Source organism: Poecilia reticulata, chromosome 6 (genome assembly GCF_904066995.2).
Source record: "Poecilia reticulata chromosome 6, P_reticulata-male-v2, whole genome shotgun sequence".
In the NCBI taxonomy this organism is placed as follows: domain Eukaryota; kingdom Metazoa; phylum Chordata; class Actinopteri; order Cyprinodontiformes; family Poeciliidae; genus Poecilia; species Poecilia reticulata.
In genome coordinates this window covers 10,902,320-10,917,331 of record NC_088835.1, presented here as the reverse complement: position 1 = coordinate 10,917,331, position 15,012 = coordinate 10,902,320, and the positions used below count along the sequence as shown (strand labels likewise).

Genomic DNA, 15,012 nt, shown 5'->3' with positions numbered 1-15,012 from the left:
GGACTCAAAAGCTTTTCACACTACATTCAGTCAGGAAAAACTTTAAGATATCTTCAGAAACCCCATAGAACGGTTGATATATACCACCCTATGGAATCCTGGGGAATACAACTAGCTAACTTTTGTTATCTTGCTACAGCAAGCTTTTGTTAAACAAGCTAACAAAAAAACTTGCTACAACATGCTTTTCTTAGCTTGTTGTACCAACTTTTTTTGTGTGAACTTGTTAGCTTGTCTTTTACAAAGACTTGCTTTTTGTGAATTGTTTTGTAATACGTTAGCTCGCTTTGTGAAGCGTTCAGAAGTGCTTATTTAGCCTGCTTTTGAGAATATCAAGGGCAGCAGTAAAACAGAGTTCCAAGAATCTGTCTGCTGGTCATTTTTAGAAAAAATATTAACAACGAATAAGGACAAGAAAGACTTTTTTGTCTTTCAAGTCAGCTCGGCAAGAGCAGGTGGACCGAGCAGCTCAAATTTAAGCCTGACGTCCTTGCTTCTAAGTTAGCAGTAACTTCCAACATCATGTTGTGTGTCACATTTAACAGTCGCTGCGTTGAGAGAAGGTATGGTCAAAAACTGTTTTTATTTAAAAGTAGAATATGTATCACCAAATGAGACTTTGTATCTATTCTGGCAAAGCGTCAATGAACTTAAATCAGCCAGAAATCACCAGAGCAAGACACTAAGCTGAACTTTCTAACAGATTGTCATTACTACTGTTTCAGGGGATCCTGAAACAGCCTTTCATTTTATTTTCTTATGGATATTTCTAATTTTCTTCTGCTAAGAGAGGCAAATTTACTTCTCAGCATTATACTAAATGGTCCATACATAACTTATGCTGCATGGTAAATCACAATAATTGTTTTGAGCCCTGACGTACCAGCGCAATTATACTTGTCTCAGCACTGTTGGAAAATGTATTATTGATCAAAATGTTCGCTGGTTAAATTATTTTGGCTGCGGGAAAGGAGGAGAGGGGAGAAGTGAATGCTAGGGAAAGAAAAAGATTTTCAGCCTGTTTAGTTTGATTAGCAAATAACTGTCAAGGCGAAGCAAATTTATTTATATAGCGCCAGGCAATCTAAAGTGCTTCCCAGGACATCGAAGGTTAATGTTTCTAAGATATAACTAGTTTTTGGGCAATTACAGAGGCACACTGGTATATATTTGTCATACTGTCTGTGTGCCTAGTCAATGGCTCGGCATGTTGGATGCTCGCCTTAGCCACCTTAACAACACTGAATCTTATATTGCGCCCGTGATTGTCGTATGCATTACTTGTTTATATGTTATCCTATAATACACTGACACAGAAAAATTGTATTTCCCCCAGTTTTAGGCAAACAAGATCTCGCTTTATGAAACTAATAAAAGAAATCGACATCACCATAAATAAAAGACTAGCTCGCCCTCTACAGCGGGTCGCTTCCGGTTTGGAGGAAAACCCAGCACAAATTAAACTTCCTGAGCCAAATCTAGCAGGACAACACTTCCACAGGAGCAGCTGTGGTCATCTTCTACACTGCCATTATTCAGTCCGTCCTGTGCATATCCATCACTGTGTGATTTAATAAGAGAAGAATAATAAATATGAAAATCCTTTTTGTCTACCGGACAAAGATGCAGTATTTTGTTTGTCTATCATAAATCTTAACCCATGCAGGTTTAAGTTACAGAGAGGAATTTTTTATTTTTTTAAACTTCCAGGGTTGGGGATACCTGAGTAAAACGTGTAAAAAGCTGCTTAAGGAAATTAAAAGTGAGAATTGCTACAACTCTAATGTATCTTATTCTTGCTTCCTTTCCAATGTTGATGCCTTTAAATTTCAAACATTGTTTTATCCTTTTTTTATTTTTATTTTGTTTTGTTCTGATTCACTTTGGCCCTGTTTTTTTTTTGTTTTGTTTTTTTTAAACAATTTCAGGTGTTTAAATCCCTGCTGAATACCACATGGGGAGCAGGCAGAGCAGGCCGTAACATGAATAATCCATTGGCGGATGAGGTCTCAATCACCATTATACTCAGGGAGAGTAAAAGCAGGCTGAGGCAGCAATAGCCTGTCCACCTAAAAACAGAAAACACTTTGCATTTTTAAGCAGATAAAAAAAACAAAAACATTTATCTTTAAAAGGGTTGCACCTAAATATATTCACCATCACCGGGCATTTCCCCTGCAGATGTATGAGCTCGTTATGTGAGATAAATAGGCCACTCTTAATGCTTAATCTCATGAAGATAAGTAGAAAGAAAGTTGGCAATGCTTTTACAGCATCCAACAAATCCTGTTTTGGAGTTAAGCAAAAGCTCCTTTGGAAGCCTTTTTCAGACCCTGTGCTATTTTATTAAGCGCGGACAGAAGGAGAAAAAGAGCTAATGGGCATTCACAGCAAACACACAACACAATAAAATCATTCATTTCCTGATAAATCCACGGGACTTGCTGCAGTTTTGTTTCACACTCATTTGCCATTGACTTACAGATTCAGAGGTAAATGTACAATCACTTTTCTAAAGATATTTAAAACCTTTTCCACACTTTCTGCACACTAAGCCACTCCTCGACAAGTACACGGACACATCAAGCTGGTTCTTAGCATAGAGTCCGTTTTAAATTCATCACACAGAACCGTTGCCAATTCGGGGCACGTCCGTCGATGCGTCTGCGAAATGAAGAGCCACAGGCTGCCGACCCAGACACATCAGCTCCTCTTTTGGCCATCTAACAACAGTTTCTCAACTCCTCTCACATTGATTTCTCATTTTCGGCTCACTGCACCCTTCAAGGATTGAGTCTATGCTCGGTCTCAGTGTGGCATGAATGAGCAACAAGTAGGCGCAGTGTTTAGGGTGGAAAGTCAAAATTATATAGATTGGAGTGAAAACAAGAGTCCGTCAGCCTCAGGTTACTATTTTACTCAGATTATCTGTGAAAAGTAAACATAACCAATAATCCATATTCTCCATTACTTGTAGAGGTTATGTCTAAAAGCAGGAAGTACATTTATCCCATGTTACAACCCTGCAGAGTTTTTATATTGTGTGAGTATTCATTGCCTTTACCCTATCTCTTATAGGAATTACCTTGGTTCTTTGCGACATACACTCAACGAGATGAATACATATTGCTTTAGTGACTTTGGTCCAAACTGACATTATATATACATGAATAAGTTTCTGCTGAGTTGTTGGCTGCACATGTCTGATAGGCATTTCCTGCTCCACCACATCCCAAGGGTGCTAGTAGATTGAGATCTGGTTAACTTTGGAGGTCATTGTAGTACGGCGAACTCATTATGCTCAAGAAGCAACAATGAGATGATAAGGTGCGTTATCCTGCTGAAAGAAACCATCAGAAGATGTGATCACAAGGGGATGGACCTGATCAGCAACATTTCTACCAGATACGTCAGTAAAACAGATTATAAGGACGCAAAAATGCGCCAAGGAAATATTCTCCAATCATGAGACCGCCTCCAGTCCAGACGGTGTTCTGCACACCTTAGTCGTAGACGTAGCAAGAAGCCTTTGAGCTACTGGTGTCTTTCTAGGGTACTTACATCTATATAAACAGATGGTCACTAGATATACCTCCAGACTATTTCTCTGGAAACCTGAGAAGATTTTGTGGGTGAACTAACATGGTCTGTGTATTTTCAGCCAGTTCGTTTTTTCGTTTGAATTGGAAAATGAAAATACAAAAACAGACTAGTTTGTTCCGTTTTTCGCTGGTAAAATCAGAAATAAACGAAATAACGAACTGCCTGAAAATACACGCACAGATCAGTTATCCAATTTCTGATTTTGGTTTAATAAACTAAAACCGAGCCTACTTTTGTTTTTTCATTTTTCATTTCTCACAAAAAAAAAAAAACTAACTGCCTGGAAATACACAGACCCAACATCAACAATCATTCCACGTTTTAAGTAAATACAATCCTGTTTCTTCATATCTCGCAGGCTAAACGCACTGAACTGCTGCTGTCCGATTGGCCAGGTTCATGCGCCTAATAAAGTGGTGGGTGAATGTGTCATCCAGTCAAACACGACTTTACAACAAAACAAACAGCTGCTGCTTGTTTTGTTGTAGAGACGTTTGACAGGAAAACCTTCTTAGTCTTCTAACCTGCAGTTCCTACAGTTTTTGACTTTCCATTTTAACATCAAGCCTGTAAAGTCTAGATTAAAACAATTACAACAGAAGCATTAGAAATATATTTTTGATTTATTCTAAAAAGTCTTCTAAACATTCAAATTTTTTTTTTCCAGTTTTAAAGCAAACATAATCAAATACATCATTAAATTCCTCATGATGTTTGGTGCTTTGATGACAGAGCACAGTCCCTTTGAAGTTACATCAGTTACACAAACAGATTTTGTTCGGGCAGCAATAAACACAAACAAGACGTGTCCAATGAAATATGCAGTAAATGAAGTGCGGAGTGTTTGCAATAATACCCACAAATACTTCAGGTTGACACCGTAGATGTCCAATAAATACTGATCCGATTAATATGAAATGTTTAATCAAGACTTAAGCTTGTGCAGAATTATATTAAGAATCTAAAATACTAAATAAAATACTCTCTTTAGGTAAAAATTTTAGTTTTCTCATGAAACTCAAAGCAAATAAATGTCTACTCCTTTTCAAGCTCTCTCTGAATGCAAAAGCAAAAAAAAAAAAGTGATTGTCATTAAAAACAGAGATTGTTGTCCTTATCAGGATCAAGTCTGTAATCTCTGCCAGGCAAAGTGAAGACAGTGTATTTTCCAGGGAAGTGAGAAAGTATCTCTGTGTCCATATTGCGTCTTCATCAGACAGATATGTACCAAAACTATCGATGTGTAAAAAAAAAATTTAAATAAAATAAAACACATTCTGCTCATTATTTTTCCACTCACATAATCTCAACAATACAATCTCAGCATACACAATGTAAACAAATCACAGTCTGGTCTTAACTACATCGTCATTAACTTGTAGGTCCACAGGAGGAACATCAGTTAACAACAGCATCAGGCACTGGAATATTAGCTTGCGATCCTAGCCATGTCTTCTGGTTGAACCAGCCTGACGCTCTCTCTTAACCTTTTGGTAAACAGGTGGCTGGACAGGCCGCAGTAGGAATGTGTAGTTGCCTGCAACGCCGCTTCCAGTGGCTGAAGCAGGGAGCTCTCCATGTCCTCGCCAAAGGAGTACTGGGGTCAGAAGAGACATGGACGGGTTATGATTATGTTGTCAGAAATCTGACAAGGAAGATATTACTTTATTCTACGGTTCGGTTTCTGGAGGGTCTGGGTCAGTTCAACAGTTCGTGCTCCAACTGGTACCCACATTTTAACATTTCGTCCCAACCCACTTCCATTTGGCAAACCTTTTACTTGACAACAGCATGTTTCTACCAATTGCAACAAAAATGGTTACCATGGTTACCATTTACTTAACCACTGTGCTTGGTAGGTAGATGGGATTATTTTTACAAGGAAATGGGATAGGTAATAAAGTCAGAAAAATATAATTTTATTCCCATACTTATCAAGACTTGGAAAATAGTGCAATCAAATTCCATGCTTTTAATTATTGGATGAAGTAAGGCAGACTCTTTATCAAACTAGAACAATGAGAAACCCCAAATGGAAAGTTTACATTTGTTTGATTCACAAAGCAACAGTCCAATTCCTTTTCACTTTAGTCCAGGTAAAAAAAAACTTCTGATGTTGCCTCTGGTTCAAGGTTGACTTAACACAAGGGACACTACATAGCCCATGTACTGGATAGGTCCTTTATTGCAGGGTTTGCCACTGTGTACTGTTCCTTGTGTTTGGTGACAATTACATCCATTTATTGTGAATCTTCCTCCAAACTGTTGAAGGGTCTTTCTTTTTTTTTTTTTAAGAATCTTCTCAGTGCTGCGATAATCTTTGCTTCCTAAGTACCTTTTCCGACCATTTTACTCTAACACGCCTGGATGCAGAGCTCTATGGAAAACCAGCTTCTTTATCAACATGCTTTTGTGCCGTACCCTCCTTTTGGAGGGTGTCAGTGAATGGCTCATCGGTCTACCCTACGTTTGAGTGGGCCACAACAGATTCATAACACTACGTCTTTAGAAACCTGCATCCACCTCTAGCATTAGCCCGAAATCTCTTAGTCTCTCTTAATTGTTGCTCTGTTTCAGTCCTCCTTGGTTGATTTGAGTCCATGGGAAGAGGAGGAAAATAGCGTCATTAGCCAGTCTACATCCATTACTAGGGGAAGCCTAACCTGGCCACTATGAATGCAGGCAATGTTCTTAACCATTAGCTAAACGAGCAGACTTCCTTAAGAGGCACTTTACTGAGATATATCAATGCATGTAGCATATATATATATATATATATATATATATATATATATATATGTGTGTGTGTAGATATTTAGGCATTGTTTTATGTGTTGGCTTATACAAAATAATAATGCATCCAGATCATGAATTTGGTCTCTGTCAATTCAAGAGTTTAATTTGCATATCTCAACTAACATTGTACGTGGATTATGAATATCTATCACAAGAACAGAAATAGAGTTAGTAAAGAACGGAAGTATGAGACAAAGCAACATCTGAAGCATTACTAATGTGCTTCCTCATGTATTCCTCGCCATCTGAGTCCAACAGCAGAGATAAAACTTCCAGATTTCCAGCTAGTCAAGGGAAACCAAGGTTCCTGCCGTCTAGTGTGACAAGATAAAGATCCTGGCCTTTCACTTTCACGTTGAGGAGAAGCAATTGTTTATAGCTCCGGTAAATAAAAAGGAACAAGTATTTTACAGCGTCTTATTTGACTCCAGTTTGGCAAAGCATCACATTACTCAAACTGTTTCTTTATTATCTTTCATACACTGCAGCAGGCAATATAGTGCCATTAACGGCCGCCTATCGATTTTTATGTGGATGTGGCTGTTGCGTTGTCCACACAGCCATCATGATGTCTCAAACTAGCATCAGCACTAAAAATTTTACAACTCTTCAGTGAGCGTGGCTCGGTAATGGCAGTGGCCTTTATTGCAAGCTCCTTTGCCGACTGAGAGAGCCTGCCTTGGGAGCAGGGCTGGCTAAGGAGCTCTTGGCAAGATGGAAATAGGAGTTCCTCCCAGAACCGTCCACATGGGGCTTTAGGATGTTGTTCTCAAAGGAACGAGTGGGAACAAAGTGGGAGGGTGCCGAGGGAACTGGAGAAAGAAGGGCGGATAATAAACTTCCAAGACACAACGAGGGAAACAAAGGACAGAAAGCTTTGTGGTTCTCTGAACTAATGGGATAATTTTGCAACAAAGAGCAATTTTTACTTGATGAATCAAGCTATTTTTTTTTCCTCCTTCCACAAAGACCCTAAAATCCGAGGACTCTAATATGAGCAGTGCGTGCCTCTCTGCTGCTGGAGAGACTGATGGAGCTGGCCGAGTGCCTCATAATGAAGCCTGCTCGTTTACTTAATGGCTGAGAACATTGCTTGCATTGATAGTGGCCAGGTAAGGCCTGTCCTGGTAATGGATGGAGCTCGCCTAATGACGCTGCTCCTCCTGTCTTCCCATGGATTGCTGCCCGCAGGTTGACCAGTGAGCTCAAATCAACGAAGAGGGATCGAAAAAGAGCAACAATAAAGAGAGACTGAGAGACTTCAGGCCAATTTACTTCCTTACTCGGGATGTGAAATGTGCTGAGCCTTTGAGATCATAGGGTTAAAGCAGGGCGGTCAATATGACGAATGCTTGCTAAGCCAAAAATATATATGTCTGAACCGATGAATGTGACACAACAAGGGTTATGCTGAAAATAACTTATATTCTAGGAGAATGAAAATGATGCATACTCTTATGGTAGATCTTAAATTCACTTTTTAGAATTGTGTAGATTTTGTCCCCTACCTTCTACAAATGGTAAGGATGTCACCATGCCAGTCTTTGTAAGTTTACCTGTTCTTGTTCCAGAGGGAAATGATTTAAATGATTTTTAAAAACACAAACTGTGAGCGCATGAGTGTGGCTTTTCATGTCAAACTTGCATATAAACAAGCTCAAATATCCAACTGTGTCCATTTGATAACCATCTGATCCAACAAGTCACAACCTTAATGACATGAAGTTGGTCATGATATCGACAATTAATCAGGAATCTTTTAATTGCAAAAGCACTTTCACCCTGCTGTTACTAAAACGAGGCCATGCGGGGAATGCGATATCAGTCCTATTCTGGAGACGTGTGTGAGCTTTAACACCGTTTTCATAACGCCTTGCAACACACACTGCCGCTTTACACTGGATGCTCACAGCTGACAGTGCAGAACAGGGTGGCTGTGGGCGGGAAAAGCTTTTATGGAGAGGCAAAAGCCAAAGTGAGGCTCTGTATGCTCTGAGGGATATGGATATGATGCAGGTTATGGACTGATCAAACACTCATGTGGCAGGGGGGCATATAAAAGGTAATCAGATTAAATTGATCAGATTATGATTCGAAGCATCTCCAAGGGAATAAGAATGGGACATTCTGTACGCAGCTCATATGGACCTCTTAACTGGAACCCAGGTCTTATTTGGCAAAGACAAATTAAAATTAATTTTATGGAGCCATTATGCTGTTGTGGCTGTTTCATTTTTTTAAGCCTAAAAAAACAAACAAAACCCCCCAGCCCAAAAAAAAAAAACAAAACATACCATCAGTGCACTTACTAAGTTTGATTTTATCTTTTATTTTTATACATTCCACTGCTATTCCAGAAGTGCTTGTCCTCTGTTTCATCCTTGAAATGGAGTCTTGTTTTCAACTCCATCAAAACAAAAGACATTCAGCGCGAGTGAGGCAGCAGCTCCATCACGTCTCATCTCTCGCAGAAACGGATGACAACATGCGTTTCGCCTCATCTAGCCTCACCTGCTACTGACCACCACTGCAAGCAAAATAACAGCCGAGCTCCAACTTCTTTGCCCGCAAAGTTCAGCTCAGCGCACGCCGTACCTTGAGGTCGTTACAAGCGACCTCAAGGTACGAGGTCGTAGTGAGAAAAAAAAAAAAAAAAAAAAACTAGCTACGTCCTTCTTTGCAGAAGGGAGAATGAGCTCATTTTTCCTGTCTTCTTCCATTTCTCACTGCTGTGTATCCCAGCTGGATCCTTCCAGATTATATTGCTGCTGTGACCATCCGAGATCCCGCAACACGAAGCGAAACAGGAAAGATTACAACACGCCCCGTGGGACAGCAGCTGTGCTTCCCGGTTAAATTACACCCGTCTATGTTCACACATCACAAAGCTGCCTTCGGCGGCAGAAGGTGTAAAAATAATGTATATTTAACCTTTCGTTTTAAAAGGCGAATCAAACTGTGCAATTGACGTCTGATGTTGTCGCTTGACAGATGTAGCCACTGCTGCGGTTGAGTCTGGGAAGATGCGCCTCCCCCCTTTCTTTGGAGAACTTAAATATGATAAAGGAAATATTTAGCAAAATATCGATTCTGCCCTGGCGGGCGGATGCATCCGTAATAAAAAAAGCACAGCCTGAAGGGCATATTGATAAGAAAATGACTAGCAAACGTTTTTACAAATAGTTTACACACACACACACACAATCGGTGGTGGTTCTTGCACGCATTGCGCTCTGAGTGGGACACTGATCTGCTCGATGCTAGGTCTTCTGCGTCATAAAAACTATTTTTGCTACATAGATAAATGGACGGACAAATCTACTTATTTGTATTTATATATTTACTGGGGTTGGAACATTAAAAATATGACTACAGTTAATCACACTGTGGCGGGTGAACCAACATACCATCTCAATTTGTGCTGAAATGAGTACATATCAGTTATCCAATTGCAAGTAAATGCAATGCATAATAATAAGCAAGCTGGGTTGCGCTCCCCCCTCCTTTAGTGTGTTTGAATTACAGCGGTAAAAATGCAGCTTTGAAAGCTGCCTTTGAGAGTAAACTTTACAGATGATTATTACTAAAAAGGCCCAACATTTAAAATGTAAAGCAGACTGGCTCACTGTGGAGGCCACTGGGACCTGGGCTAGCGAGAAGCAGCAGCTCCAACCAGCTGGCCCTTAGGAGATTTTCTAAAGCTTCAAACGGACCCCAAGAGAGAAAAACGTTCCCCTCGGTTTTTCATTCCCTTCTCAGAGTTCTCTTTGAGTTTCTTTAACGCAATAGTGCGACTCTGTTCCCAACCAGAGGGAGGCTGAAGGGTGGAGCTGATGCTTGTGATGTCACGCTGCAATGGGTTTATTGGAGCCCAAAGTCGTTTTTTTTCTTCTTTTTTTTTATTGAGTGCATTTGACAGCCCTCCAGGACATATCAAAAATTGCCACTGCATGCAACTGCTCTCTAGGAAAACAGCCGTAGAATTTCAACTCATTTCACCTTATACAGGATATTTTTTTTGCTCCATCATGATTTTTATGATTTTATTTTATTTATTTTTTTACTATAATGATGTCTTTCTACCTGTTTGATTGCCTCGTAGACGGCTCTGAAAGCAGGCTGCTTGTCGTTGTGATAAACTCCTCTGTTACCATGGAGAACAAAGACACCTTCTTCTTCAGCTTGTTGACAGTTGCTGCCGTAGATACAGTGGTCGGGACGGTAGTTCCACTGGCAGGGAAACACGTACAGGCTTTCTGCAGAGGAACAAAATGAAAAAAAAAAGGCATAAACTTGCTTGTTTAATAACAGTCTACTACAAAGCAAACAACAGAAACTGCAACGTATGTGATACAATAAACAATGCAATAATAAGGTCGCACCTACCAGGGTTGTGATGAAATATGATGTTAAGAAGATCCTGGTCCCCCCAGGTGATATTGAGTTTATACTTTTGAAGAAGAGGCATCAGAATTTCCCCCCACTGGAGCGTTACAGCTGTCATGTCACTCTAAAGCGACGATAAACAAAAACAAAACAAAAAACAAAACAGCAACCCAATAATTTATATCAATTTACGTCAAGAAACCAACAAATCTGCTTTTCAGGCTTTCTTAAAGTCATTTTTACATCAAGGAAGTTGTTTTGCAGAAACCTATGCAAGCTGGAGGGATTTAAAGCAAAAGTACAAGAGTGACCTCAACTGTTTGATCCGAGTACTGCAGCAGAACCACTGGAAATGGTATTTTATTCAAATATTATTAAAACATCCATGTCACTTTTTCAGTCATTAACTGTTTGAACAAGCACATAACCATATTGAAACCATCTGAGGCCAGAAATTAGCAACATAAATCAATAGCATAACAGACTGCTGCCAACACTTCCAATAAATACTTCAATAATATCGATCAATATTTCTACAGACGACAGTAGGTATCGCAGTCTTTACCTTGAAGGATTTTTCCCTGATGCGCGTCATGTTCATGAGCATGACCCCTGAGTTGACGCCCGTCTTGCCGTAGTAAGGGTGACGAGCAAAACGGTTGTACCAGCCAATACGAGGCTCCTCGTGCTCCGGTGCCATGGCAGCCAATTGGCTCGCGTTAAACCGAGAAAGTAGGCCCCAGATGTCTTCCACAGGACGTAGAAAAATAATATCTGTGTCTACATAAAGCAAAGAATCCACCTGCTTTAATATTTGCTGGGGAAGAAAAAAAAACACAAAACATGAAACAATATTAGAATTTCTAAAACAGTAAAGAATTTCTGATGAATATCTTCTGATTAAAACGTCTTTAGACCTACCGGCAGAAACAGCCTCTGAGAGGCACAAGGCTTGAAGAGCTTTTTCCACTCGATTGCATTCTCCTCTGGAAACGTGATTGGATAGATGGTGAATGTAAACGTTGTCCGGACTGCCACGGGCCACATTTCCAACTTGACGAATGAAAATAAGACACAGAAATTTGTCTGTTACTGTGCTTCGAATGTCTCATTTTAAAGAGTTTCAGAGTTTAAACATAAGAAGACCTTTATAAAAACCATTGTAGAAGCAAAGAACATCCAGAAATAAGACAACTGAGTTTGAGTTTTGCTGCAAACACCAATGTCCGTTCACAGAGCAATAATCCACTAAAGCCAATCCCAAACTATCAGGAGACACGAACTGAGAAATTACAAGGTGCAATAAAACAACGACAGATGGTCGTCTTCTAAGATTTGCTTTTATTTCAACAATTAAATCTACCAAGACAATGAAAATGCGCTCCCGTCTCAAGGTCGTAAAGGTTTTTGGGGCAAATCCAGGAGTTTGAAAGTTTCCCCGCTGTAGGGTTGCACACTTACAGCATTTCTGAAGCCGTCATGCAAATCATCCTCGGCGAAAATGTGGAAGTGCACAGGCTTTCTGCTGAAGAGGACGGCCGACTTCAGCATGGTGAGAGTTTCCTCCAGCCTGGCGCCGCAGGCCACCACGGCCAGCTGACTTCTGTCATTTTTAGGTTCTTTTGTAGCAGAGCTCAACTTCTCACTGACAGCCAAGACAATGATTACATCAGTCATACGCTTAGTCATTTTGCAGCAGAAAAGATTAAGCAGGGCATTTACAGCAATGCGATTACGAAAACCCTCAGCTTAGCTAATGCCACGACCCAGCCAGGAGTGGTGAAAGAGTTAATGGGTAAGTTGTAAAATTTCTTCTTATAAAAAAAATTAAGTAATTTATTTACAAGCAATTTAAGGAAAATGTAGGGTTTTTTTCTATTTATGTGAAAACTTGAACATAAACAACCTCAAATTTGCATTCAATAATACAAATACTGACTAAATTGAGAGAAGACCTAGAGCGATTAACAGTGTCTTAAAGAAATATTAACACCGCTTTGTCATTCTCACATTTTGTCACATTTCAAACACACACTTCAATGTACTTTCTTCAGATTTTATTGGACAGATAAACACAAAAAAGTGCATCATTGTTTTAAAAAATGTCTACCTTTATAATCTGACACCCCTAAAAAGAGAGTCTCCTGTCAGCAGTATAGTGACCTTAAACACACAGCCGTAGCTACAACAATGGAGTGGTTGGGAGGAAATTGTGTTAGAAAGACCAAACCTAAATCAAACTGAAGATTTGGATAACAAATTGAAAATTGACATTCTGAGATACTCTCCGTCTAATCTGTGTGAGCTTAATTGTTTTTGCAAAGAAGACTAAGCAAAGGTCTAGAGTAGAGACACAACCTGAAGAATTAACAGTAGTAACAGGAGGTTCAAGAAACTAATGATTCAGGAAGGCCGAACACAAACGTATGCCGTGTTAACGACCAGCTTTCTGTGTCTTATTTTATGCACTGCATTGCTCATTACGTAGGACACATTGAAGTTTCTGTCGGTGACATTCAACGATTAATAATACACAAGGCACTGTACCGATCCCTTCAGAAATGAGTAACAGAGAAAATCAAGCCCATGATTTATCACTGAAACAGGGAGGGGGTAGGGTGTGACTAACCGAATTATGATGAATCTCAATGTAATGGATGTTAGCTCATATAATAACCGTGCACGGATAAGATTTTGCTGCGCTGAAGAATATTTAACAATCATTGACTAGCAATGTGATTCATGGAACCAAACCCATGAATACACAGACAGTTGGTAATTCAAAAATCATCACAGGGGAAAGTATGAAAGCTGGACATGTCTGGGGACTTTCTTCATTCTAAAATTGATCACTAATAATCTTAGATGTTCACAAAATCAAATCATACCCAAGAGGTGATTCCAATAAGAAGTTCACTCCACAAACATCATCAGCAGGTGGTCTCCAATATGGATTCCAGTAAGAGACTGACAGTGATTTACACCTGACAGAATAAAAACATGGTCTTTTTTATCTTTAGTTAGTAATCAACTTCTTGAACATAGCTTTTAGAGATCAGATCGTTGCTGAAATATCTTCTAAAGTTAATTAACAGATGGTTGTCCGCTAAATCCAGCAATAAGCTGACGTTAATGAGGTAGTTAGAAGTCACATTAAGCCTGTCAATTACAATGTTAGCACTAGTGCTAATTTAATATAAAACATGCATAACTACGAACTTTCCGAGTCTATACGCAAACTGGCAACGAATATATAACTGAAAATGTACCTGTACGACTTGTAAACGTAAGCATTATCTTATTAGTTAATGAGCTAAGTCAATAACTAAACGCTAGAAGGATTAACTAACATCTAAAGGTCACTGTTACGAATTATGTTAATTGTCACACACAAAAAGTCACGGCTTGCTAAAAGGTACCTATTCTGTCCCCACTCTTTGTCCCGGAGGCCTAATAGTCCTGGTCTTTTCCTGAGAGCGTGCCCGGCGTCATGACTGCTCCTGTCGGATATCCTGCCTCCTCCAGACCGCTCGTCCCTGTCCTCCAAGGTGGAGGCAAGCTGACTGTACACATACAGTAAGGAGAAGAATGTAAATACCGTGCACATGAGATAAGCGTGAAGATAGCATCGCATTTTGCGCTTCAGTTATGTGCAAAAATAAAACATTTTTTTCTGATCCTAGCTAGATACCATGTGTGGTACTAGAGGCTATAGCAGTCAAGTCATAGCTAGAAGTGAGCGGTAGTTGGTGTTTACAGTTTTCCGCTCCGCCCACCGCTGTTACACGTGTTCCTGTCTGTTAACAATGACCGTCTGCCAAGAGCCAACGCCAACCTTTGTACACACAGACCTCCATAAATGTGTACTGTACACAAGGTTAGCCAACGTTTACTGACGAGCTAACATCAGAATCAGGACCAACCTTTCTGATAGTAAACAATACATTTTGACTTCCGTTTCTCGTGGGGTTTCCGCACAGATATAAAAACTTCAGATCTGTAACTTTTGTTTTTACTCCTTTCCCCCACTTCCTCACAGTCCTAAACCGCTTAGAGGTTTCTTGTTTCTGCCTGAATATTGTTTTGGGACCAGTGCTTAGGGAGTTTTTTTCCCCTGTTATCAGGTCAGAACAAATAGAGAACGTATTCTGTGAATAAAACAATTTGTTTAATATAGACTCCAGGTGAAGGTTGCATGACTTTCCTAGAACTTACATCAGTATACCA

The 15,012-nt window shown here is 39.7% G+C and overlaps 1 protein-coding gene across 2 annotated transcripts; it reads right to left on the bottom strand.

The window, feature by feature from the left end:
- Window positions 1-4,207: 4,207 nt before the first annotated feature.
- Window positions 4,208-14,536, bottom strand: gxylt1a (glucoside xylosyltransferase 1a). Of its 2 annotated transcripts, XM_008411008.3 has the most exons (8): window positions 14,205-14,536; window positions 13,674-13,769; window positions 12,247-12,430; window positions 11,707-11,838; window positions 11,351-11,602; window positions 10,786-10,909; window positions 10,483-10,655; window positions 4,208-5,200 (listed from the first exon to the last, which is right to left on the bottom strand). In XM_008411008.3, exons 1-8 carry the CDS (start codon window positions 14,417-14,419, stop codon window positions 5,033-5,035), a joined length of 1,344 nt encoding a protein of 447 aa, XP_008409230.1. In that variant the 5' UTR covers window positions 14,420-14,536; the 3' UTR covers window positions 4,208-5,032. The 2 variants fall into 2 exon arrangements, with proteins under 2 accessions (XP_008409230.1, XP_008409231.1); XM_008411009.3 differs by lacking the exon at window positions 13,674-13,769.
- Between the last annotated feature and the right edge of the window lie 476 nt (window positions 14,537-15,012).